This window comes from Mustela putorius, unplaced genomic scaffold (genome assembly GCF_011764305.1).
Source record: "Mustela putorius furo isolate JIRA1106 unplaced genomic scaffold, ASM1176430v1.1 tig00003896_pilon_pilon_pilon, whole genome shotgun sequence".
Lineage (NCBI taxonomy): Eukaryota > Metazoa > Chordata > Mammalia > Carnivora > Mustelidae > Mustela > Mustela putorius.
The window spans coordinates 9,187,431-9,212,731 of record NW_025422045.1 but is presented as its reverse complement, the minus strand read 5'-3'; the positions used below and the strand labels follow the sequence as shown (position 1 = coordinate 9,212,731).

At 42.4% G+C, this 25,301-nt stretch overlaps 1 protein-coding gene across 11 annotated transcripts in view; it reads left to right on the top strand.

The window, feature by feature from the left end:
* Window positions 1-11,483: 11,483 nt before the first annotated feature.
* The window catches only part of INTS14 (integrator complex subunit 14), a 30,013-nt gene continuing 16,195 nt past the window's right edge, over window positions 11,484-25,301 (top strand). For 3 of the 11 annotated variants that reach the window (XR_006602793.1, XR_006602794.1, XM_045067577.1), the window contains exons 1-7: window positions 11,485-11,593; window positions 11,938-12,023; window positions 16,809-17,075; window positions 19,072-19,179; window positions 22,905-23,060; window positions 23,848-23,966; window positions 24,416-24,558. Coding sequence is in view for 9 of the 11 variants with exons in the window: in XM_045067577.1 (XP_044923512.1) it covers window positions 11,485-11,593; window positions 11,938-12,023; window positions 16,809-17,075; window positions 19,072-19,179; window positions 22,905-23,060; window positions 23,848-23,966; window positions 24,416-24,558 (988 nt within the window). In the remaining 2 variants the exon portion in view is untranslated. Of the gene's footprint in view, window positions 11,594-11,931; window positions 12,028-16,791; window positions 17,076-19,071; window positions 19,180-22,904; window positions 23,061-23,847; window positions 23,967-24,415; window positions 24,559-25,301 lie in introns of those variants that run through there. The other 8 variants (XM_045067581.1, XM_004758663.3, XM_013059503.2 and 5 more) reach the window with 8 other exon arrangements.

Genomic DNA, 25,301 nt, shown 5'->3' with positions numbered 1-25,301 from the left:
GTGGTCCTCTGTGTTGTGTAGGCATGCCAACAGCCCAGGTTCCTGAGCTGGGTCTACCTAACCCTCTTTGGGATCCCTACAAGAGGCCTACCAGCACCCCTCAGGTCCAAGCCTGAGTTGCTAGCAGCTCAGTCATCCATAGTTCATAGCCCAGGCCACAGATCTCACCTGGTCCGTGGCAGGAGGAAGATAAGGAGACATGATTTTAAGCTTTAGACAAAAACAGGCAGCAGTGGAAGGCAATGTTGGGAACTTCAAGGCTGTGCGTGGGTGTTTTTTGGTTTTTTTTTTTTTTTATGTTTTGTCCCATTTAAATCAATTCCACAGTATCACCCATAGAGGGCAAAGCTAATGTGATGATGCTTCCCAGACAGTGTGATGTGGTGGGAAGAACATGGAGAATGGAGTCAAAGTCTTGGATTTCCAGCCCTACTGCTTTCCAGCTGTGCCACTCTGGACAGGCTGAACCTCACTGCCTCATCTGTGAAATAGGCATGATAATAGATGTGAGTGATAATAGATGTGTCAGGGAAACTGACATCAGGAGTCCAAGGAAGACTTGTTTTTCAGTATACCCTGATGTTCAGTGTAACTGTTTAACATTTTTACCCTGTGCCATCTCATGATACTTTAAATTTAAATTTAATTTAATAGAAATAACAATAGTAACAATAATACCCATCACAGGAATGTTGAGAGTAAAAACACATAAGTTCTATAAAAAGCATTGTACAGGGGCACCTGGATGGCTCAGTGGGTTGAACCTCTGCCTTTGATTTGGGTCATGGTCTCAGGGTCCTGGGATTGAGCCCTGCGTTGGGCTCTCTGCTTGGTGGGGAGCCTGCTTCCTCCTCTCTCTCTGCCTGTCTCTCTGCCTCCTTATGAGCTCTCTCCCTCTGTCAAATAAATAAATAAATAAAATCTTTGAAAAAGCATTTATACAGAATCAAGTGCTACATAAGGGTTGATTTTATATAAAATTTTAATTTTGTAGTTTTATTTTTTTTAATATTTTATTTATTTATTTGACAGACAGAAATCACAAGTAGGCAGAGAGGCAGGCAGAGAGAGGCGGGGGAAATAGGCTCCCTGCCGAGTGGAGAGCCCGATGCGGGGCCCCATGCAGGGCTCGATGCGGGGCTCCATCCCAGAACCCTGAGATCATGACCTGAGCCGAAGGCAGAGGCTTTAACCCACTGCGCCACCCAGGCACCCCTGTAGTTTTATATAAAGGTTTGATTCTATATTTTTCAGGAGGGGAAGAAGAACATGAAGGGCTCTGAAAAAGTCCTCAGTTTATAAATTAAGTAAATATTTATTAAATCTCTAGTTAGTGTCTACAGATTATTATAAAACATTAACTAGAAGTGGTTGGTTTTGCTTTTAAAGGAATATATTTAAAGTGAGATGAGTAACTCAGAGAGTCTTAGGTCACTTAAGGTAAGAGGAATTACAGACACTAGTTAGCGCAACTCCCCATTTGAGACATGCAGAAGCTGAGATCCAGAGAGGAGCTCCACTTGCTCAACATGGCACAGCTCGTGAGTGACTGTGAGCCTTCTAATGCCCCAATCTTCCCAGCAGGCCACACAAATTAGAGACGCAAATGCATTTGTCTTTTAAAGGAGAAAAGGAACAAGCAAAAGAAGAAGTACAGAATAAGTACATTTCCTTCTCTGGTCCTTGATCCTATAACCGTCTTTCCACCATCTCCCTGCAGCTGCTGTCCCATGCCCTGAATTCAACTCTGTAGCAAGCCTGCTTGACTCTCCTAAAGAAACTCTGGAGAAGGTCTTTCTTTCTGGTGTGCCAGTGATGTCTAACAGAGCTGAGCCGACACCCCAGCTGACCCCTCCTATCTAATCACATCATTTACCTTCAAACTTGGACATCTGAGTATCTTCTTAGTTCTGGAAACTTGTCAGAATCCAGGGTCTCAAAGAGTGAGTCTGAAGCTGGACAGCAGAAAACACCCCATTCTTCTGTCCCCAGCTCCCCTACGGAATTCTAATTCAAGGCAGGGTCGGGTGTGAAGGGCATCTCAGGGGAAGAATATCCAATCCCTGCTAATACCCGCCTCTAAGAAGCTTATCAGGGCATTGTACAAGCCCTGGGTCCCAGTGCCTCTGCTAGAGCCCGAGAAGGTGGGCCTTCCACGGGGAAACAGATGGGCTCTCCGCGGCCCCCTGTGGTCAACAGGCAAACGGGAAACTTCTCAAATTTGGCTCTAAGCTCTAGGAATGAGAGATGGTGCAGGGTTCCCATGCTTAGGGGGAAGAAAGATCTGGAAAGATTCAGAAGGTGCTCTGAGGGAACCAGGAGAAAGTGCTTGGGGCTTAAGAGATCAGAAGACCTCAGTTAACACCAGGCTCTGTTTGCTACTGTGTGATTCTAATTGTAATCTAACTGTATGTGTGGAGATAGTAATACCAGATCTTCCTCTTTGTAGGGTGGGTGTGAGAATCAAAATTAAAAATGAGGAAATACCTGCTCAATTTCACGGTGAACTTAAAACGGCTCTAAGAAATAGTTTATTTTAAAACATGGTCCATTCAGAAACATGAGAGAATGTGGGGAAAGTACTCTAAACTTTGAAGCATTTGGCACTTGAAAAATATTTTATTAGGCCTAAGGGAAATCCTCTGTGGAAAGAGCACTGACAGATCTCCGGAGAGCAAGAGGGGACATCCCAAGATACCCAAGGAATTATGCCTCCAGCTCAGGACTGGAGGTGTTGAAATGAAGGTGGGGCAAGGCAGTGGGAACTTATGACCCTTACCCACTGACCTGGAACCCACTTTAATCACCTAGCTCTGCCTGATCTTTATTGACTGCTCCTTCCACCCCTCCCTGTTTCCCCCAGGGATAGAGATCACATGCAGTTTTGATTGTCCTCCTCTGAAATAGCAGGTAATCCCTCACGGCTTCACCCCTTGCCCTGCTTTATCCAGAGTGGCCTATAAGGTAAGAAGGTGCCCAGGTCCCCCTGCTGAAGCGCACAAGGGTACCCACCCCCTGCAGAAACACCGAGAAGGGGGGCTGACCTCTGCCAGTCACCACGTCCTTGTCTTTAGGCTGCTGCAGGCAGAACCAGATCTAGTTACTTCCCGTCTCACCCCCGCTGTCTAACAGCCTCCACATGGCCCAGAAAGATGGAAAGACGAGGGGTGCCAGAGTGATTCAGTCGGTGAAGCAGCTGATTCTTCATCTTGGGTTCATGAGTTCAAGACCCACATTTGGCTTTAAAAAAAAAGATAGAAAAAGGAACCAAATTCACAAGGTAGAATTATGAGAGATCTTTTTTTTTTCCCCCTAGAATAATTCCTCTAATTTTTACAATGCTATTTGTGCCATACAGGAAATTCAGGGGAGAAGCAAATTCCCAGAAAATGAATATTCCTTTTCTCATATACTTATAACTGCTGCCAAGGAGTTCTTTCTAGTCTGTAACCTAAATCTCCCCTGCTGGAGTTGAGCCTGGTTCCTCCTGTCTTGTTCTCAGGGATTGTGGCACACTTGAAATCCAGGCTGTAGAGAGGTCTGCAACTCAACCAAGAGTGGAAGTATGGCCCGGACAGGCAGGGTGCGCGCGGGCAAGTTATTTAACTTCTCAGTGGCTGTAAATCTCTCCTGTACAATGAGGATGATGATACACTATCTGCTTGGTAGGCTCGCTGTGAAGAGAAAGTATATTAATATGTAAAACATACCAACAGGGTCTGGTACTGTTGTTGTTATTCCACTTGTGGAGACCATAGCCTGCTAGGGGCAGCAGGTCCCAGAGCAGTCCACTGTGACAACACCATACCATGTACTTACTAGTGTGGTCGCCTGACTCGTGTCTGCATCTCTTACTAGTCAGGGAGCTCCAAGAGGACAGGGACCTTGCCTGTATATTCATGACTGAGTCCCCAGAGTCTGAAACAGTGTCTGACACCCAATAAATATATTGTGGATGAAATGAAAAGGGACATCCCAGTGAGGAGATGCTCCGAGACAGGGTGCCTGAGCTACAGACTGGGGTGGGAAGGTGGGGAGGAAATGCCCACTCACTGAGGTTCCTGACCATTCAGAAACAAAGTGCTGGAGAAAGACCAGTACCATTGAGGAGGGAAAGATGATCTGCTTTGTTCTACCACGTCATCTCATGTTATAATCTCCCTCCAACAGGGTGGCAGGACAGGTAGGAAAGTATGGGCTCTGACCCTCACGGTAATATTGCTAATATCAGGTCTGAGGAAGGCAGGGTATAGAAACTATGCAAGTCAGCAAGGAGGCCTTTTCCTCCCCAGCTCAAGGCCTTCCCCATTAGAATAGGAGAAAGAGGGAATGAGATTTTTTGCCCAATGGCAAAGGGTTTGTGGCTAAGGCTAGTTTATTTCTGGGCCCACATCTGGAATTGAGGTTTGACCCTACAGCTGCAGAGTAGAAAGGAGATGAGATTTGGCAGGGGTTTGCAAAATCAAATGCCTTCAGGGCCTGGGTGAATAAAATTAAATTAAATTAGCTCTACTCAAAGTCAGCAGAGAGTAATGAGGGCTGTGTCTAGACAGAGAAAGAATGACCCATCAGTAGTCATTCCACTGTTAAAACCATTTAAAAACATTAAAAGGTAGACAAAATGAGCTGAATTAGACCTACAGGTACTACTTTGCAACATCTAATAAAGTAACAAGTCCAACCAGGAGCAAGTCTCCTAAGGTCTCTCGGAGTCTGGCCCCTCATTTATACAACCAGAAAAGCAGAGCTTCTGGTTGGGAAGATGGAAGAGGTACAGTATGAGCCTGTAGGAAAGTACTTAGATCTGTCAGGCATGGAACTGTCACAGCCCAAGACCTTTTGCTGGTATTGTTTTCATTGTTCATATTATATTGTTTATGGGATACATTTTTTTTTTAAGATTTTATTTATTTATTTGACAGACAGAGATCACAAGTAGGCAGAGAGGCAGGCAGAGAGAGAGAGAGATAAAGAGGGAAGCAGGCTTCCTACGGAGCAGAGAGCCCGATGCGGGGCTCGATCCCAGGACCCTGAGATCATGACCCGAGCCGAAGGCAGCAGCCCAAACCACTGAGCCACCCAGGCGCCCCTATGGGATACTTTTTTTAAAGATTTATTTATTTACCCATTTATTTATTTTAGAGAGACAGCACCAGTGGGGCAAGGGGCAGAGGGACAGAAGCAGACTCCCCACTGCGGGTGGAGTCCAAGGCCTTAGATCTCACGCCCCTGAGATCATGACCTGAGCCAAAATCAAGAGTTGGATGCTCGACCAACTGAGCCACCCAGGCACCCCTATAGGGTGTGGCTACACTGCTGTCACTGGTGGGAATAAGCCAAGTAAGCCCCCACACATCCCACAACACTTCATCCCTCTAAGCCAGTGGCTAGAGCCATACCTGAGGCAGGGAGCTGCAGGGTCAGAGTCAGGGTTTGGCCTTCTTAGTCAGGTACCCACCCGGAGGAGCCTGGGGCCTACAGGAGAGGTCAAACAGTGGAATGACTACTGATGGGTCATTCTTTCTCTGTCTAGACACAGCCCTCATTACTCTCAGAGGTCATCCTCTCCAACCCTCAGAGGCTTCAATGTGGCCACACAGAAATCCCCACAGCACCAGTAAAATGAACAACTCCCCTCTAAGTAAAACTTGCCTCATCAGTCTGATTTTACAAAGGAATACCAACTGAAGCAACAGTGAGATTTTTTTTCCTTATCAGTTGACAAAGGCTAAAAAATGTAATATCCAGTGCTGATGATAATACTGTGAGTTATCAATCTGATACAGTAGCAAAAGAGACCTTGTTAAACTGGAAGTCAGGTCATGTCCCTCCTCTACTCCACTTTCCAGGGCTTTCCCCCCATGTCAGAGGAAAAGCCCTTGCCACATCTACAAGGCCTATTCCGACATTGCTTGTAAGAGCAAAAATTGAAATCTATCGAAATTTCAATGGACAGGCACTTGGGTGGCTCAGTGGGTAAAAGCCTCCAACTCTTGATCTCAGCTCAGGTTTTGATCTCAGGGTCGTGCATTTAAGTTCTGCCTTGAACTAAAAAAAATAAACATCAATGGAAAACTTGTACATAAATGGTGTCCTAACTTTCCAATAATCAATTATATAGCAGTTCAAAACAATGAAGATGATGCCCAAGATACACTGATATACTAGTAATAATAAAAACAAGATATAAAGGAGAAACCACCAAGGTTTTTATACACCTTGCAGACTCCTATTCTTCTAATACTGACTTTAGTGTCAACCTCGTCCCAGGTCTCACTTCCATTCCAAAGGGGAAAGTGTTCATCCTCTCCAGCCCTCTACTTCCAACTCAGGCTTGGTCTTTGGCCCAGGCTTCAAGTGTGGGCCTCTCTTGGAGGGAAGGGTTGGGGAGGATAAAGGGTGGAGTCCCACTTCCACTTACCAAATCCTTATTTAGGCCACTGCATTGTTTATAAACACACACACACACACACACACACATACACACACGCATGCTCCCAAGCACTCTAGCTTTGAATAGAGCCCTTTGGGGAGGGGGAGACTTAAAGGCAGTTTGTGGTGTGGGGAAATAAAAGAGTCGAAAGAAAGATGAGGAGTTGTGATTCTCCCATTCCCCTCCCTTCCCCTCTTCTAACCCCCTAGTCCCCACCACACACACATCCAGTTTGGAAGGAGCCTCCTTCCAACCTACAGACTCTTGATTTTGGAGCAGGTCATGATCTCAAGATTTTGAGATCAAGCTGAGTGCAGCTCCGCACTCAGCAGGAAGTCTGCCTGAGATTCTGTCTCTCCCTCTGCTCCTTCCCCTACAAATGTGCTCTCTCTAAAATAATTTTAAAAAATGAAAGAATGGAAGGAAGGAAGGAAACTAGTTTTGTTTGCTTTATCTGCCTTTTCACTGGAAGATGCTACCAAAGTTTTAAGAGGGTGAGGGGTAAGCCTGGGAAGAAAGATGCAGGCCCAGATCATGAGGCACCTTTAAAAATTTAGTTTGTAGGGGCGCCTGGGTGGCTCAGCGGGTTAAAGCCTCTGCCTTCAGCTCGGGTCATGATCTCAGGGTCCTGGGATCGAGTCCCGCATCGGGCTGTCTGCGCAGCAGGGAGTCTGCTTCCTCCTCTCTCTCTCTGTCTGCCTCTCTGCCTACTTGTGATCTGTCTATCAAATAAATAAATAAAAGTTTAGTTTGTAATGCTTTTCAAAGAAGAGGTTGTCCTAAATAAAGAAGTTCCATTCTACTTTCTTAGACAAATGTAATATCAAATTATCTCTCTTTCCTGCTTTGAGTTTTTTGTTGTTGTTGTTTTCAAATAGTCTCTTACTTCCTTCTTATCTTCTTTACACAAATGCATACCCAATGTTACATACCAGACCCTTGGGAACCAGTGGTGGGTAAGCCTCACCCTATTTAGAGTGGAGATGAACTGGTATTGTGTAAAATCTCTGTTCAGTGAGTTTTTCTATTATTTTAGCATAGAGAGAAGTTTTGTGGTTTTCTCAAATGTTGTGGAAAGATTGAGGAGGATTGAGAGCAATTAAAAGAGGGGAGATCACAGTTTCTTCATGAAAGGCACACAAGGGAAAAAAGACATGGAGGGAGAACCTACAGATGACAAGAGACTTCAGAGACTGCATGTCTGGATCTTACTTGGTTCCTGACTCAAACAACCAAAGTAAAAAAAATAAAATTTAGGGGCACCTGGGTGGCTCAGGGAGTTAAGTGTCCAAATCTTGGTTTCAGCTAGGGTCAAGATCTCAGGGATCAAGCCCCACAGCGGGCTCCACATTCCACATAGAGTCTGCTTGAGATCCTCTCCCTCTTTTCTGCCCCCTCCTCACTCATGCTCACATTCTCTCTCTCTTTCTCTGAAAAAAAAAAAAAAAAAGAATAAGTTTTTAAAAAATTTTTTAGTTTAGGGGCACCTTGGTGGCTCAATGTGTTAAGCCACTGCCTTCAGCTCGGATCATGATCTCAGGGTCCTGAGATCGAGCCCCATATTGGGCTCTTTGCTCAGGGGGGAGCCTGCTTCTCTCTCTCTCTGACTGCCTTCTCTGCCAACTTGTGATCTTTCTCTGTCAAATAAAGAAATAAAATCTTTAAAAAATTTTTTTTAATTTTTTAGTTTAAAAATTAAAAAAAAATTTTTTTAAGTAAAATTTATGATATTTTGAGATACCTGGGTATTTGAGAACTGGTATTTGATGATATTAAGGACTCATTTTTAATTATTTTTTATTTGATAATGGTATTATAATTATTGGGTTTTTGTTTTAATTTTTTTAAGTCTCTCACTGTTATGAGAATGCAAAGACAAACTCCACAGACTGGGAGAAAATACTTGCAAGATACATAACCGATAAATGAATGTTATCCAAAATACACAAACAACACTTAAAATGCAACAGTAAAAAAAAGAAACAACCTGATTTTTAAAAGTGCAAAAGACCTGAACAGAACAGACCCTTCACCAAAGAAGATACATGGATGGAAAGTAAGCACATGAAAATATGTTCAACATCTTATGTCATTAGGGAATTGCAAATTAAAACAACAGTGAGGGGGCGCCTGGGTGGTTCAGTGGGTTACAGCCTCTGCCTTCGGCTCAGGTCATGATCTCAGGGTCCTGGGATCGAGCCCCACTTTGGGCTCTCTGCTGGGCAGGGAGCCTGCTTCGTTCTCTCTCTGCCTGCATCTCTGCCTGCTTGTGATCTCTCTCTCTCTGTCAAATAAATAAATAAAATCTTTTTAAAAAATAAATAAAAATAAAGCAACAGTAAGAAGCCTCTACCCACCTATTAAAAGAGCCAAAATCGAGAACACTGACAACACCAGTGCCGCTGGGGAGCAGCAGGAACTCTCATTTATTGCTGCTGGGAACGCAAAATGGTACAGTCACTTCAAAAGACAACTTTTTCACAAAAGTCTAGTTTCTCACAAAACTAAAAAGCTCTCGCCATATGACCCAGCAGTCTCTTTCCTTGGTATTTATTCAAATGAATTGAATACCTATATCCACACAAAACCGTCACAATAGTGTTTATAGCAGCCTTATTCATAATTGTCAAAACTTGGAAGGAACCAATATGTCCTTCAGCAAATGGTGGTACCTCCAGACAGTGGAATATTTATTATTCAGCACTAAAAAGAAATGAGCCATTAAGCCATTAAGCCATAAACAAACATGACAAAAACTTCAGTGGGAATTACTAAGCAAAAGAAACCAATCTGGAAAGGCTACATACATTCAGGGAAAAGCAAAACTATGGACACAATAAAAAGATTAATAGTCACTGGGAGTCGGTGGGGGGTGGGGATAAAAGGGCAGAACACAGAGAATTTTTAGAGCAGTGAAAATACGCTGAATGATACAAGGGTGGCTATCCGAATGCCCCTCGAGCCCCAGTACCTAGCACCTATGAGTGGCCTAGAATTTCTGTCACTAACCTTTGCTTTTGCCAGACCAGAGACCAAACCACCCTGCCTTTCAAAAGCCTCTGTTGATGTGGTCCACTGTTTCAAAGCAAAAATAAATAAATAAATAATGATAGATTATGCAAAGGAAGTTATTTATTGATTCTCTCTAATGTGTGTGTGGAAACATGCAAATGAAGGTCTCTGGAGTGAGAAAAAGAAATTCATTAGCCATCTATGCCTTGAGTGAAAAACAGCTCCTGAAGAACTTCTAACTCTTTGTGCTAGTGTTCTCTGATTATATATTCACTGAAAAACCTTCCGATTTTTCATGGGATTCTAAGACTTTACAAATAAAAACAAAAGACTTAACAGTTGCCTTAAGTGACGCAGTACCCTTGGCAGTTACATTTTACTGTTCCATTTTAATATATCGCTCTTTTGCTTCCGTAATCTCCTGAAAGCCTATGTTCAGAACAAGGTTACCAAAATCTGATCACCCATCAGCAAACTAATAAACTTAAGCTTCAGAACTGGGGAAGGGAGGGCTCCTGGTGGCTCAGTTTGTTGGGCAACTGCCTTCGGCTCAGGTGGTGATCCCGGAGTCCTGGGGTCAAGTCCCACATTGGGCTCCCAGCTCCATGGGGAGTTTGCTCCTCCCTCTGACCATTTCCCCTCTCGTGCTGTCTCTCTCTAATAAATAAATAAAATCTTAAAAGAAATAAAGTAAGAAAACAAAATAACTGAGGAAAGTAAGTCCATGGAGCTAAGCTGGAACTACCAGGAGAACTGCGACCCTCTGGCTGAGTCCTCACCACTTTAGGGGTAACTAGACAAGTCCCGTGTCCTGTACACATTCTTGGCCACATACCTCCCAGGAGGGAAAGAGTTAGAAACTGTGACCAAGTAATCAGGATGCAGCCTTACTTACCTAGATCCCATTATGTTCAAGCATAATAAGGTTTTGAGACAGCGAGGTTAACCAAGTTGGGGAAAGGAGTTCTGAAGCAAAAAGGACAATCTGCAGCTCCCCAGGCCCTGATGCTGGCAGAGAAAGTCTCAGGGACTAACTCTCTCCTTTGGCCACCTTGGACATCAGGAGGAGTCGGGGAAAGAACAACAAACAACTGGAACCTTCACTCTCCCACAGAACAAGCTGTGAACAGTCAGACAGATTGGGATGTTCAGTTCAAAGCATCCTCCCTCCTTGCCTCACCCCCAGGAGGACCTCACCCCATCCCACCAACTAAAGGAAAAAGAGGCAGAGGTCTTTTTCTGTTCTCACTTGTAATCTGTGTGGTACAACAGGATTCTTTGAACCACAATTACCCAGGCCTGCTTCTCCCTGACATTTCCTGGCTCCCTACGTGGTTAGAAAGTTACTTCTTGCCCCCTCAAAGACCGGAACCGGGCTGGGGCTGCTACGGGGCACCGGGTGGCCAGAGGTGAGGCAGGGAGGGCCCATGGGGCCTCACGGGGAAGTCTGAGTGCAGATCCCTCAGCCAGACACCTCACACTGTCGGGAGAAGCAGTGAACCTTCCCTCAGAGAAGGGCGGGGGGCGGTTGGGGGAAAGAAAGTGAGCCTCGTGCTGAGACCCAGAGGGAAAGTCTTAACTTGTCCATTGGCTGGGGTCAGCTAAGAAAAATATATGGTATACTTAGCAGGAGCCCTCCTCAGCAGGGCGTATAGTTAAAGAAGAGTTTGGAGAAGATTCAGTCACCTGGTTCAGAGGACGTGAGTGAGGGGGCTCAAGAGTGTGGGCAAAGAGGTGCAAGTGTGAGGCAGGTGCACCAACAAGCCCAGGTGAGTGAGGAGGCTGGAGTGTGAAGGGCCTGGAGAGGTATCTCTTCAGAGAAGTGGGCAGAGGGCCAGAAGGAAAGAGAGAAGAGCCCGAGAAGGGAGAAGGAGGGAGGAAGAGAAGGAAAGGGAGACAGGGCCCGGGCTCCCCAAGGTTGGGGATATTGGGGAGAGAGGTCCCAGCGCTGTGGAGGGACGCCGAGGAGGGCGCGCCCCCTAGCGGCGGCGCCGCGCCAGAGCCCTGCCGCTCAGGCCTTAAAGCCCCGCCCCAGCCTCATGCGCAGACTGGCGCCGGCTTCCTTTTTGTCCCGCGGCTTCTTCGTTCCGGCTGCGGTGCGCGGGCGGAAAGTTTACGCGGACGGACTATGCCGGCGATGGGCGCGGGGTGAGTCGGGGAGCCCGAGGGCCTCGGGCTGTACTTCGTTGCTTGTGGAGCTGCAGGAGAAGGGGTCAGGGGTCGGGAACGACGCGGAGCCGGCCCCCGGCCTTCCCGCCGCCCCGCGCGGTCTGTGCGGCGCCAGTTCCGGGCCCTGCTCCCGGTCTCGCCTCACCCGGTAGCTCGGGGTCGCGGGCCCCGCGTGAACACCGCGATTCGGGCCACTTGCTCAGGCCCTTTTCGTTCCCCCTGCCCATAAGACTTACAGATCTCAGTCGGGGGTTTGGACTGATTTTGAGGTTAAAAAAAAAAAAAATCACTCCCCGACTGCGATTCAAATGCTGTATTCCCAGGCTGGCGGTTCCGAGATGAAGTTGTATCCGAGAACCCGGGAGGCGCTCCTCAGGGCAAGGGAAGTCAGGCTGGCAGAAACCTGAGGGTAGGTAAGGACGCTAACATGAATGCCCGGACTCCTAGAAACCCGAAAAATTCGAGTGGAATCACGCTCGGAGAGCGAAACAGCTGAGAATCCATTCTTTTGCAGTCAGTTGCCAGCTGCAGGGAAGTTGTAAACGTGTTTAGGTGATTTGGCATTAAGGCCGTCAGGTGGCTGGGGTCTGTTCTCAGGCATAGACTGTTGAGAAAGATGGCTTGTAGTTGTCTTAGCGTTACATGTAAGCTACTTTAAATAGTACTTCTGGGAAAGGGGGAGAATTAACCCAAGTGAGAAATACTTCTCGTTCTCAAAAAGTTGCTGGACTGTGGTGGGCATGGATTTTTTTTTTTTTTTTTTTAATCCGGCCTAGAGTGCTGGAGTGAATCATCCTTCAAGAACATGCAAGTCCCTCCTTTAATTCTGTGCTTACAACTTAAGTAATGGTTTCCCTTGATTTTCCACTGTTAAGAATGTGGATGGACGCCAATACATCAGGGAGAAAAAGCCAGCTCTAGAGGTGTTTGCAGAGAAGGCAAGACTGCTGGCTATGGGCACCCTTTCCCGTGTTACAGCGCATTTCAGGGGCCAGAAATGCTTTTTTATACCTGATCTAAATCTGTTTATATGCTTTCCCAGTCTCCTTGAAGAGTTGAGGAAGTACTTCCCATGATATCCCCAACTTTTTTTTTTTTTTTTTAAATAAGAGCGAGGGAGAGAGAGCCAGTAAGTACAGTGGTAAGGGGCAGAGCAAGAGGGAGAGAACTCAGGAAGCACTCATCAGGGCAAGGGAACTCAGGCTGCCAGAAACCTAAGGGTTGGTAAGGACCCTAACAGGAATGGGTGGGCCCCTAGAAACTTGAATGGAATCCCACTCAGTGAAACTGCTGGGAATGGTAAAGTGGCTTCACGCACAGTATAGAGCCTCCTGCAGGGCTCAATCTCACAACCCTGAGATCAAGACCTGAGGCAAAATCAATAGTCCCCTGCCCAACCAATTGAGCCACACAGGTACGCCCCCCTATCTTGTTCCTCCCCCCTGAACATTTGTTTATTTGAGAGCATGCACATGTGCGCAGGCATGTACATGGGGGACAATGGGCAGAGGGAGAGGAAGAGAGAGTCTTAAACAGACTCTCTGTTGAATGTGGAGCCCAATGTGGGGCTTGATCTCATGACCCCATATCATAAACTGAGCCAAAACCAAGAGTCTGAGGCTTAACCAACTGCACCACCCAGGTGTCCCTTTCCAGCTTTCAATGATGAATAGGGGTCTACATGGAAATGGGACTACCATGTGAGCTGGATAAGCTCTATATGTGGGCAGAGACACAGGAATCACTAGTATTTGCTTGAATGAGGAGGAGAGAAGGAAATGTGTTTCTGGTTTCCCGAATTAACATTCATCCTGTGTTTTGCCAAAGAATGTTCTGTGTGGTGCCTAGGGGTAGTTTATTACTTATTATCAAATATTTGTCAAGCACATACCCTGTGCCAGTTACTGTGATAGGTTCTGAGGAGATGTTGGTGGGCACCATCTGATCCAGTCCCTGCCCTCAGTGACCTTATGGGCTAATATAGTATAATTGTACCAATATTATACAGGGCTTCACTTCTTGAACAACACTAGTAAGACCCAGAAAGAAAATAAACTGAGAAGATGAAGTAGTACCAAGTTGATACACTTAAGCCCATACATTTTACACTAAAGGAAACCCACAGGCTCTGAGACCTGTTGAGTTTGACTTTGGGCACAGTTTTTTTTTTTTTTTTTTAAAGATTTTATTTATTTATTTGACAGAGAGAGATCGCAAGTAGGCAGAGAGGCAGGCAGAGAGAGAGAGGAGGAAGCAGGCTCCCTGCGGAGCAGAGAGCCCGATGCGGGACTCGATCCCAGGACCCTGAGATCATGACCTGAGCCGAAGGCAGCGGCTTAACCCACTGAGCCACCCAGGTGCCCTTTGGGCACAGTTTTAACAAGCTTGATTACCTGGCTTTCTAGCCCATAGTAGCCTAGAAGAAGCAAATTAGGGAATTACTGAGTTAGATAGAATGTAAGCTGATGGACTAAAAATTAATCATAAAAAGGCACCAAAACAGAGCACAACAGCCTGGACCCCTTGAATACAAGGCATTGTTTCTGTGTATATTCTGTGTAATCCCTGTTTTATGGGACCTTCATGGTAATTGTGTAGAAAAGGGTTAAATGGGAAACAGGGTTAGCAAGTTCAAACTGGATTTTTTGCTCTAGAACTTTTCAGTGTCTTTATTAATGCCTGAACTCATTTTTCTTGGAGCATCTCTCCAGAACAGTGTTCTGCAGCACACAGTGCTGGTGTGGGGGTGAAAAAAACAAAAACAAAAACAAAACACCAAACCTGAGAACAGCAGGGTGCTAGGCAGTATTGGTGTTTAGAGTGGTGGTGCCAAGTCATCATAGAGTAGGTTGTGTTTTGCACAGTGTTTAATGAGGCAGAAAACAGGGATACATATTTTAATTTTGTCTACCAAAATGGCTAAACATTTTGGAATTTTAAAGAGTCTGGGGAAGTAATTTATATCCCTCATTTGATCTTTATTGACGTTAGATACATGAGGCACTACTGTATTTGAAATGTGTCTCAGGCCGCTATGTGGTAAAAAGGCTTTTCATACTTTCCTTGAGTCCCTGACCCCGGTTTATAACCTTGCTTACATGAACCATTATGTTCTGAGTTCCTGACAGCCTATTTACAAGTGGAATTTTATAATACGTTTGTAGTTGGATACTTCACTGTAACAAGCAGTTTGGCCAGTGTAAAGTGTTTTTGAAGTAAGTTCCAAAAAAGAGGGGCCTCTGGGTGGCTTAGTTGTTAAGTGTCTGCCTTCAGCTCAGGTCATGATCCCAGGGTACTGGGATCGAGCCCCACATCAGGCTCCCTGCTTGTCTGGAAGCCTGCTTCTTCCTCTCCCACTCCCCCTGCTTGTGTTCCCTCTCTAACTATGTCTGTCAAATAAATAAATTAAATCTTTAAATTTAAAAAAAAGTTCAAAAAAAAAATTAGTGAGCATTTAATTTCTGAACAATTTTGTCCATCCAGGGTCTTCCCTAATTGTATATATGCAGTGACTTTTATGAAGGTGCAATTAGAATATACGTACAATCCTATGACCTGCTTTCTGGCATTTTATATAAATATTTCTCATATTTAAATACATGTCTTTTATTTATAGCTATATAAGAGTTCATTATGTCAATATACTATAGTTGCTTATCAGCAGAGTAGCAGCAAGTTGTATCCCCATGAGCAGGTCTGTATATTTGAACTTTCTTGTTTATTTTCGAGAACAGAACTCTTTTCTTCATGCTAATACTCCATCCGTAATTTTATTTTATTTTTTTTTTTTAAAGATTTTATTTATTTATTTGACAGACAGAGATCACAAGTAGGCAGAGAAGCAGGAAGAGAGAGATGAGGAAGCAGGCTACCCGCTGAGCAGAGAGCCCGATGCGGGGCTCGATCCCATGACCCTGGGATCATGACCTGAGCCGAAGGCAGAGGCTTTAACCCACTGAGCCACCCAGGCGCCCCTCCATCCGTAATTTTAAAGGAGTCTGTTTTCTCCATTTCTTCTGCATATTGACTTTTTTTTTTTTTAAGATTTTATTTATTTACTTCTTTATTTATTTATTTAGAGAGAGCCTGAGCTGGGGGAGGGGCAGAGGAAGAAGGAAAAACAGAAAGGAAGATCTCAAGCACTGCCAAGCATGGAGCCTGATGCCGGGCTCAATTCCAGGATCTTGAGATCATGACCTAAGCCAAAACCAAGAGTCAGATGCTTAACAACTACAACTGAGCCACCCAGGCAGCCCTCTGCATACTGACTTTTATACGCGATTTCCAGAGATAATGTCAGCTGGTCTACATACTCTTTCATTTTGTTCTTTTCCCTCACAATGAAGCATTGTTTCCCAATTTACATACAGTATTACTGAGCTAGTAGTAGTTTACTGCTTTTGTCATGCTTAATGATTTCCAGCTTTATCAAATTTGGATTATGACTCTACTAGCCCTTTAATTTTTACATTTTACATTCATTTTATTAATAAAAATGGCATCAAGCAACAAGATAAATATTCAATTACTGCTGTATTGATTAAGAAAGTGATGGTGCCCCCAAAAAAGGGTTGCTTGTCAAAAAGCACCACCGTGTGACAATTAGAAATGTTCCTTCATAAATTAAGTGTTGGGGAAGCAATGTAGGAATATTTGTTATATTCAGTTGTATAAACTTTGAAATTATGAAAGTCAAGGGCTACCTGAATTTAATATATTTTTTAATAGAAATATGTGGTCCTTGGGGCACCGGGGTGGTTCAGTCGGTTAAGTGGCTGCCTTAGCCTCCAGTCCAGGCTCCAGGGTCCTGGGATCGAGCCCACATGGAGTTCTCTGCTCAGCAGGGGAGTCCGCTTCTTCCTCTTCCTTTGCTTGTGCTCTCTGCCCGCTTGTGCTTTCTCTCTCTCTCTCTCAAATAAATAAAGAAAATCTTGGAAAAAAAAAAAAAAAGCATGTGGTCCTTGAGTTATGGCCATTTAGTGGGTGATTCTAGGAGTTCACACAGTGAATTAAGTTGCTTTCCTCCCTCTGAAGTCTCTGCAGTTTTGCCTTTACCTCAACTTAAATGAGGTTTGCTTTCACTCATTTCTGCAAAGTTTGGTTAAAATTAGGGTGGGGGGAAAAAACCTTTTTTCTCTCTGTAACATGTAAGACCTAATCATACTTATTTTCTACAGCATTTCTCTGTTCATAGCTGTTTGTTTGCACTCTGACCGGGAACACTGGGATCATTTTCATCATGCCAACAGTGGTAGTAATGGACGTATCCCTTTCCATGACCCGACCTGTGTCGATCGAGGGGTCTGAAGAATATCAACGTAAGCACCTAGCAGCCCATGGTTTGACGATGCTGTTCGAGCACATGGCCACAAATTACAAGCTTGAGTTTACAGCTCTGGTGGTTTTTTCCTCACTTTGGGAGCTGATGGTTCCCTTCACAAGAGATTACAACACACTTCAGGTATAAAAAATAATGAGTTATTATATGTACAGGGCCCAGATTTTTAGGAAGGAAAATAGTGTTATCATATTGCACCAAATATTTATAACTTGGACTTTTTTTTTTTTTTTTTTTTAAGATTTATCCATTTATTGGAGGAGGGGGAGGAGCAGAGGGAGAGAGAACCTCAAAGCAGATTCCATGCTGAGCACTGAGCACAATGATCTCAGGACCCTGAGATTAAGACCTGAGTGAAAACCAAGAGTCAGGTGCTGAACTGACTGTGCCGTCCCAGTGCCCAATATAACTTGGACTTACTTAATGTTAAGTGTATGGATATGATATCTGAATATGGCTATAAAACAAAGATTCACTGGGGCACCTGGGTGGCTCAGTGGGTTAAGCCTCTGCCTTCGGCTCAGGTCATGGTCTCAGGATCCTGGGATGGAGCCCCGCATCGGGCTCTCTACTCAGCAGGGAGCTTGCTTCCCTGCCCTCTCTCTCTGCCTGCTTGTGATCTCTGTCTGTCAAATGAATAAATAAAATCTCTTAAAAAAAAAAACAAACACTTATTATGACCATCAATCTATGGGCATAATATCTGCATATAGCTGTGAAACAAAGATTCATAACCAGTAATAAAGGCCTTATGCCTTTGGTAGAGCTAGGAGTTTGAGCTCTGAGTTGTTGCCTTATTTTCTACCCTGAGTTTTCTGGAATTTTCTGTGGAAAGGAGAGCATAACAGGATGTAGTTCCCCATTCTCTAAGATTCAGGGTACTTTAAATTCAACACATTATTTTCTACTTTCCTATAAAACTTGAGATGAAAAATAGCCCTTCCTTATAAAAACCTTTATTCTAGAGTAATTCAAAATATTTCCTCTCTAAAAAATACCCTTTGATTTACAGATGCCAAGAAATTATAATTTTTAAACCTCAGTTGATAGTTCATAAGGTGTTGTCTGGGATACGCCAGAGAATTTGCTTTCTGACAACATCTCTAAGTTATTATTTCCAGCAGTACCTCATAATGGCCAATAAGTATGGAATTAAAACAGTTTAATACTTGTTGGGCAGGTTAGAGATCCAGGATCAGTGTAGTTTGATTTTTTTTTTTAAATAAAAAGTAATAAGATTTTGTTAAATCATTTATTTTCTCAGTTGTTTCTTTTTAATGGTACTCAAAAGCTCTTTAAAAATTGCACTGGATTTCTTGTAAATGAATAGTAAACTAAGGATTTTGGATGTTCAGCAGTTTTGAAATTTAGAGAGTTGCTATCTGAGTTCTGAGTAGTCGAGAAAGCCAGGTGCCCTGGAGTTCTACTGATGGGGCTTAAATCTAGACTCTGGCACATCGAGGCATGCAGCCTGGGAAAGTTACCCCATCATTCTGTACCTTTGTTTCCTCATTTTAAAAATAGGTCAGTAGGGGCACCTGGGTGGCTCAGTTGCTTAAGCAACTGCCTTCGGCTTAGGTCATGATCCCATTGTCCTGGGATCGAGCCCTGCATCTGGCTCCCTACTTGTGGGGAGCCTGCTTCTCTCTCTCACTCTACTGCTCTGCCTACTTGTGCTCTCTCATTCTCTCTGTCAAATAAATAAAATCTTTTTTAAAAAATTAGTTAATAATTTATACTTTACAGAGTGTTGAGATAACTAAATGCATATGAAGTGCCTAGGTTGGTGTTTATAATATAGTCAGTCAATGATTTTTGTCTTATTTTTTTTTTTGGCGGGTTTAAAAGTTCTTCATTTTAGTTACTTTCTTCAGGGATCCCTTACAAAGCTATGGTGGACTTTTGACTCTCACTTGAGAATAGAATAAAGGGAAGCTCTTTTAATTGTCCTTTGTGGTTGAGGAAGCCTGTTTTACCGTTTTCTTTGAGAAAATATGCTTTGGGGCTCTCAGAAACACAATGTACCCTGTGTAACTATTCATGCTTTGAACAGTTTATGTTGTTCTCTAATAACAAAACAGTACAAAATAATGAGCAATTTTATCTTTTATTCGATCAGGAAGCACTAAGTAATATGGATGATTATGATAAAACCTGCTTGGAATCTGCGTTAGTTGGTGTTTGCAATATCGTTCAGCAAGAATGGGGTGGTGCAATTCCTTGCCAGGTAATGATCAATTCCTTTTTTCCTAAGTTAAACCGTTAAACCATTCCTTTTTTCCTAAGTTAAAAACCATTAACCGCTGAGGTGATTTGATTTTCTTTAGGCTCTGACACAGCATGCATTGTAATTTCTATAAACTGCATTATACAACATTATTGGTATCTTTTTAAAAGAAGGCACTAAGTCAACACTAATATGCTCAGAAAACAGCACAGTTATGCCTTAAGGAGAGCATTCTCCTAGCAGATTGGCTTATTGCAAACTAGTACTGTTTGTATAAAACATGAAGGGCTCACAATTGAGTTTCAGAGCACTCACTGTAAGGGGTAATTGTAATTTTGAGTGATAGAATTATAAACATCAGTACAAGATAGTCTTCATTATCTCGGTGTAATATTTATTTAGCAAATGTTTGACCATCTCAACTGAGTTGTCTAAAAGATGAGTATGAATGCCATATGATCTGTTGCCCTTCAGATCCACAGTAGATCCACATTAGCATCAGATGAGAACAGAGTATTAGGATAAAAAGAATTAGAAGTTTGCTATAAACAGGTATAAACATACCTTGGAGATATTGTGTGTTTGGTTCAGACTATCAGAATAAAGCTGACGTTGCATAAAGTTGAGTCAGTTGAAGTTTCTGGTTTCCCAGTACGTATAAAATTGTTTACACTGTACTGTAGTCTATTAAGTGTACGATAGCATTATGTCTAGAAGACATAATGTCTATACCTTAACTAAAAAATACTTTATTGCTAAAATGCTAGCCATCATCTGAACTTTCAGCAAGTCCTAATCACTGGTCACAGAGCACTGTAACAAAGGTAATAATGAAAAAGTTTGAAATATTGCAAAAATTACCGCCACGTGACACACAAACACAAAGCAAGCAAATACTGTTAGTAAAACGGCACCGATAAACTTGCTCAGGGCAGGGCTGCCGTAGACCTTCAGTTTGTAAAAACCGCAATATCTGTGAATATATTGCAACAAAGCACAAAAGTAAATATGCTTGTGCTTTGAGAAGTGGTAGTATATTTTAAAGGAGAAAACAAATCACTAAAAGGAAAATTAGAGTAATCTACAACAGGAGTCAGCAAGCTTTTTGATATTTGTGACAACTTCTCAATTCCACTGTCATAGCATGAAAGCAGCCACAGTTAATAAATACATAAATGACTTTATTTACAAAAACAGGCAGTGGGCCATAGTGTATGATTTTTTTGTTATATGGTCAAACACCAGTTCCTCAGTAGTGTCAGTGGCATTACTGGTATTTATTTTTTAACTAAAAATAAGATTGTGGTTGCCTGTGGGTGAAGGAACAGTAGGGAATTGACTCAAATGAAGCATAAGGGAAAATGGGAAGTGCCAGGACTGGTCTTTATCTTAATTGTAGAAGTGGTTGCTCACCAAATATAGTTGTTGGAAATCCCAGAACCATATACTAAGAAGGATGAATTTTATTGCATGTAAATTATATCTCAGTAAACCCACCTTTTAAGTTTGTTTTTTTCTTACTACAAAACCACCTGTTTTACAGAGTATGAGCTCATGGGGTAATGAAGGCCCTGAGCTGTTACTAAAAGGTGAAATCATTTTAATGCCATAAATGCCTTTTGATCACTTTCTTTACAGAAATAAAAATGTTTGGCATTCCATAAACATTGTTTGGTAAATCTGCATACAGAATACCATAAGAATATGTTGTCTATTGAATAAATGAAATTTTGTTGTCAGTATCTTCTGAACTGGAAGCTAGTAGATAGCAGTTTCCTTTGCTGTTGCTTCAGTCATTTTAGAGAAGAAATTCAGAAAATTTGTAACAAGGAAGGTCTTGTGCAACACACAGCCTTCTGCCTGTTAATATTTTTTCTTCCTTTACAAAAGGAAGAATCTGAATTTGAGATGTCCTATACCCTGAGGGCCCGGGGCCAGGCCTGGATCCACTTAGGTTTGCTTGATGAGTTTTAGAGTGAACCACGTCCAAAATACCATACTAGAGATAGAAGTTATTAGTGATTATTTTTATAATCAGTTACTGTCAAATAGAGTTGTTTTAATTTGGAAATTTGTTAACCAGGGTTTCAGACAGCTGGACTGTGTCTCATTATCTGTGTAGTCTGTCTCATTTTGACATTGCATGAAAAATTTCATCACACAGTATCTGAAAAAAGTTGGGGCAGAAGTAAATCATTATATAGCAGTTGTTCGTATAAGAGGAAACTGCCTTATCTAGTCAATTGACTGTCTTCCCAGAAAATGACATCTCTCTAGGTGACTGCCATTGAGCATTCTTTGACTTTAGAAATGAGTGTCAGTCTTGGTACTTCGCATGGTACGGTCACCTAATACTGCTTTAATGGCCCATTATTATCGAGTTACAAGGCTAGGGTAGGAAGAGCAAAAATAATCCTCGCCTGGAATGCTTGGAAAATCTGCCACCACATAGGATCACTGAGGCAGTGAGGAAGAAATTTAGTTTGTAACTATTTTCCATTGTTGGCATATTTTGAAGGCTTTTTCAGATTACAAATTGGTTAAGGGTGTGTGCTTTGGTGAGTGCTGTGAAGTGTGTAAACCTGGCGATTCACAGACATGTACTCCTGGGGATAAAAATATATGTTTATAAAAAATAAAAAATTTTTAAAAAAAGGTATGTTATAGTCAAAATGACAAAAAAAAAAAAAAGAATGTACTTTAAAGGCTTATAATGTCTGGTTAAATGGCTTTTATAAATACATTTTTTTAGAGCAGGAGAACGGCAGAAGGAGAAATAGCAGGCTCCATGTCCAGCATGGAGCCAGACATGGGGCTCGTTTTGACAACCCTGAGATCATGACCTGAGCTGAAATCAAGAGTCAGACACTTAACCGACTGAGCCACCCAGGCACCCCTATAAATACTTTTTTTTTTTAGGATTTTATTTATTCATTTGACAGAGAGCACAAGTAGGAAGGGCACAGGCATAGGGAGAAGCAGGCTCCCCCCTGACCAGAGAGCCTGATGTAGGGCTCGCTCCCAGGACCCTGGGATCGTGACCTGAGCTGAAGGCAGAGACTTAACTGACTGAGCCACTCAGGCGCCCCTCTCAATACATTTTTAAAACAGTTGTCATCTTAATTGACCATGGATAAAGTTTGTCATCTTTGAAAATAGTGTCGATGTCAGACTTCTGTGCTGATGCTTCCTAGGGTCACATGTAAAATAGAACCACATGTCATTCTTGACGTCCAGTGCTAGGCTCTAGTTTTAATACAATTTAGTATGAGTTGGTTATGATTTTAAGTGTTTATAAATAGATACTATTTTTTAGGTTTAATTAGATAAAATACAGGAAAGTGCATAGATGTTAAACACGTAGTTTACTGAGTTTTGACAGATGCATACACCTATGTGTAACCACCACTCCAGTTAAGATCTAGCACGTTTCCATTATCCACCAGTTTCTTCACTTTCCCCTTTCTAGTCTATATCCCCCCAACACCCCACAGCTTCTATTTGATTTATCTTAGCTTTGTTGTACCTGTTCTAGAACTTCATGTAGAGAATCACACAGTGTGTCCTCTTTCACTTGACAGAATGTTTTTGAGATTTATTCACCTTGTTGCTTATCTCCCTGCAGAGGTGGGTTTTTCAGTGTAAATACCATTAGGGAGAAATGAGACTGCTTTAAATAAATATGTTATTTCATGTACAAACCTTCTCTCATTCCTTGCAAACAGGTTGTTCTGGTGACAGATGGCTGTCTTGGCATTGGTAGAGGGTCACTGCGACATTCCCTAGCTACTCATAGTCAACGAGGCGAGAGCAACAGGTTTCCGCTACCTTTTCCTTTCCCATCTAAGTTATACATCATGTGCATGGCAAATCTGGAGGAGGTAATACTGTGTTCTTTTTAGTTTGATTGGATACATTTTAGGACTTTATTTTTAATATATTCCATTAGTTTTATATTGTATATACTATAACATTGAACTCCATTGCTTTCAGCTGAGGCTAATCACTAAATTTGGAAGGCTCTAGGTCTCAAATGCTTTTTGAAGATTCAGAGTGTTGTCCATCTCTGGAAACATAGCCGGCAGGAGTTGTTATCTATCCTGCTTCCCACAAAGACTCTTCAGATGCATGAGTTAAAATGTTCTTTTTGGTATTAGACATTTACCGTGTTTAGAAATTCTTATGTCCATTCCACCAGAAACACGGACAGAAATGTACTTGAACTTTTTTGGTAAAATAACATTACTGTGAAGTATGCTTTATTAAACTCTACTTCCTGGTTTTCCCATTTATTTGGGAAAGTTATTTAACATTTGTTCACCTCAGTTTTTCTATCTGTGAAATGTAGATAATGATAGTTCTCATAGAAAAGATGTTAGAAACACTTTGGAGAAAAGATACTGTGTAAATACCAACTGTGGTCACTTCTGAGAATCTTTGTAAAACTACTTCTGAGTAAAATAGCTCTACTGGTATCATTTTATATAGCATTCCTCTTGGTAACCTTGAATCAAAATTGTTACAGTTATTTTCGCCTCAGGTTGTTTAAAAAAATAATAATCTCTCTTATTTATTGCCTGTGTTATTGTGATGGGTGTGACCTTGGTGTGCTGATAATAATTTGGCATTGTGTGCCACTTTAAAAGTGTCATCTGTTTTGCTTTGTAGCTTCAGAGTACTGATTCCTTGGATTGCCTTGAACGTCTCATAGATTTAAACAATGGCGAAGGACAGATTTTTACAATTGATGGCCCCCTGTGCTTGAAAAATGTACAGTCTATGTTTGGGTAAGTATATGCTTACAGCTTTTTTGCCTCTTACAATCTATTATTATAATTTGATATTCAGCTGTAATGTCTGTTTCACTCTTTCTAATTATTGTCATTTCATTTTCCCCAAGTTGCACAATTTTTAGACAAAATGATTGGTAGTAGTGATTTTTAAAAGTTCATTCCCTTTTAAATTAAGTGGGACTAAATCAATAATGCCTATAGATACTGACTTCCTTATAATGACTCGGCAGTTTCAAAAGATTAACTTGCTTTTGGGCTTTTCAAAATTGAAATTTCCTCACCAAAAATGTCAGATTTTGTTCTATTTCACAAATGGTCAGATCATAGTTTTAAGAATTGATTTGAAGGGAAACGTAAACTTAACATCTTGAAAAAATTACTTGAAATAAATGATATGTATCGTAGAAATACTCTTCTTATAACAATTAATCGTCATGTTCTAGAAAACTGATAGATCTGGCGTATACACCTTTCCATGCTGTTCTCAAGTGTGGCCACCTCACTGCTGATGTGCAGGTCTTCCCCAGACCAGAGCCCTTTGTTGTAGATGAGGAAATCGATCCCATCCCTAAAGTCATCAACACAGGTGATGTGTTTTTTTAACTTTCTTCTTAGTTCTTTTGTTATCTTTATTTCCTTATAACTTCTCGCATCTTCTCTATCCAGAAGGGTTAAAAAGAAATGTAGATTCTGACACTAGGGTGCTGTTGTCATCACCAGTGTATACATTTTGAATGGAAGGAGGTGTTGCCAAAATGGTGGCAGGCTGGTGGTATTTCATTGTGATCTCCAATCCTAGTAACTATAGCCACAAATTACTAGAGTTGGAAATCATGACCAGATTCACTAGCCATGAAATCCCTGAAGTAATTCTTAATAGAGATACTAAGATTGATTAGCATCATAATTAAGATAATCTTTGAAGAGCTAGCTTCTAGATTTGGCTGTGTGATTCTTCTTGTGTGATCCTGGACATGTCATTTCCTCTCATACTGACTGGCTAGGTGAGTAGAATCTCTAGATGAGTCATGGTCTCTCTAAGGTCTCCACTCTGATACACTGTACCCCTAGAGCCCTGCTGCTCGTATTTTCACTAAAAGGAGACATGCTACTGCTTTTCCCTGGTTTGTGCTGGAGGTGTGCTTGGCTGAGATTGGCAGAGTGAGTCAGAAGTCATGAGGAAGAGTGGAGAGGAGAGTTGTCTCCAGTTGGTGGATGGACTCCTTGAGTGGTGGGTACACATTCAGCCATCACGGTTTCATCGTTGTACCTTCAGTGCCTAGCATAGCATCTGATGCTTAGTAGGTGTTCACCAGGTAAATGTCCGGT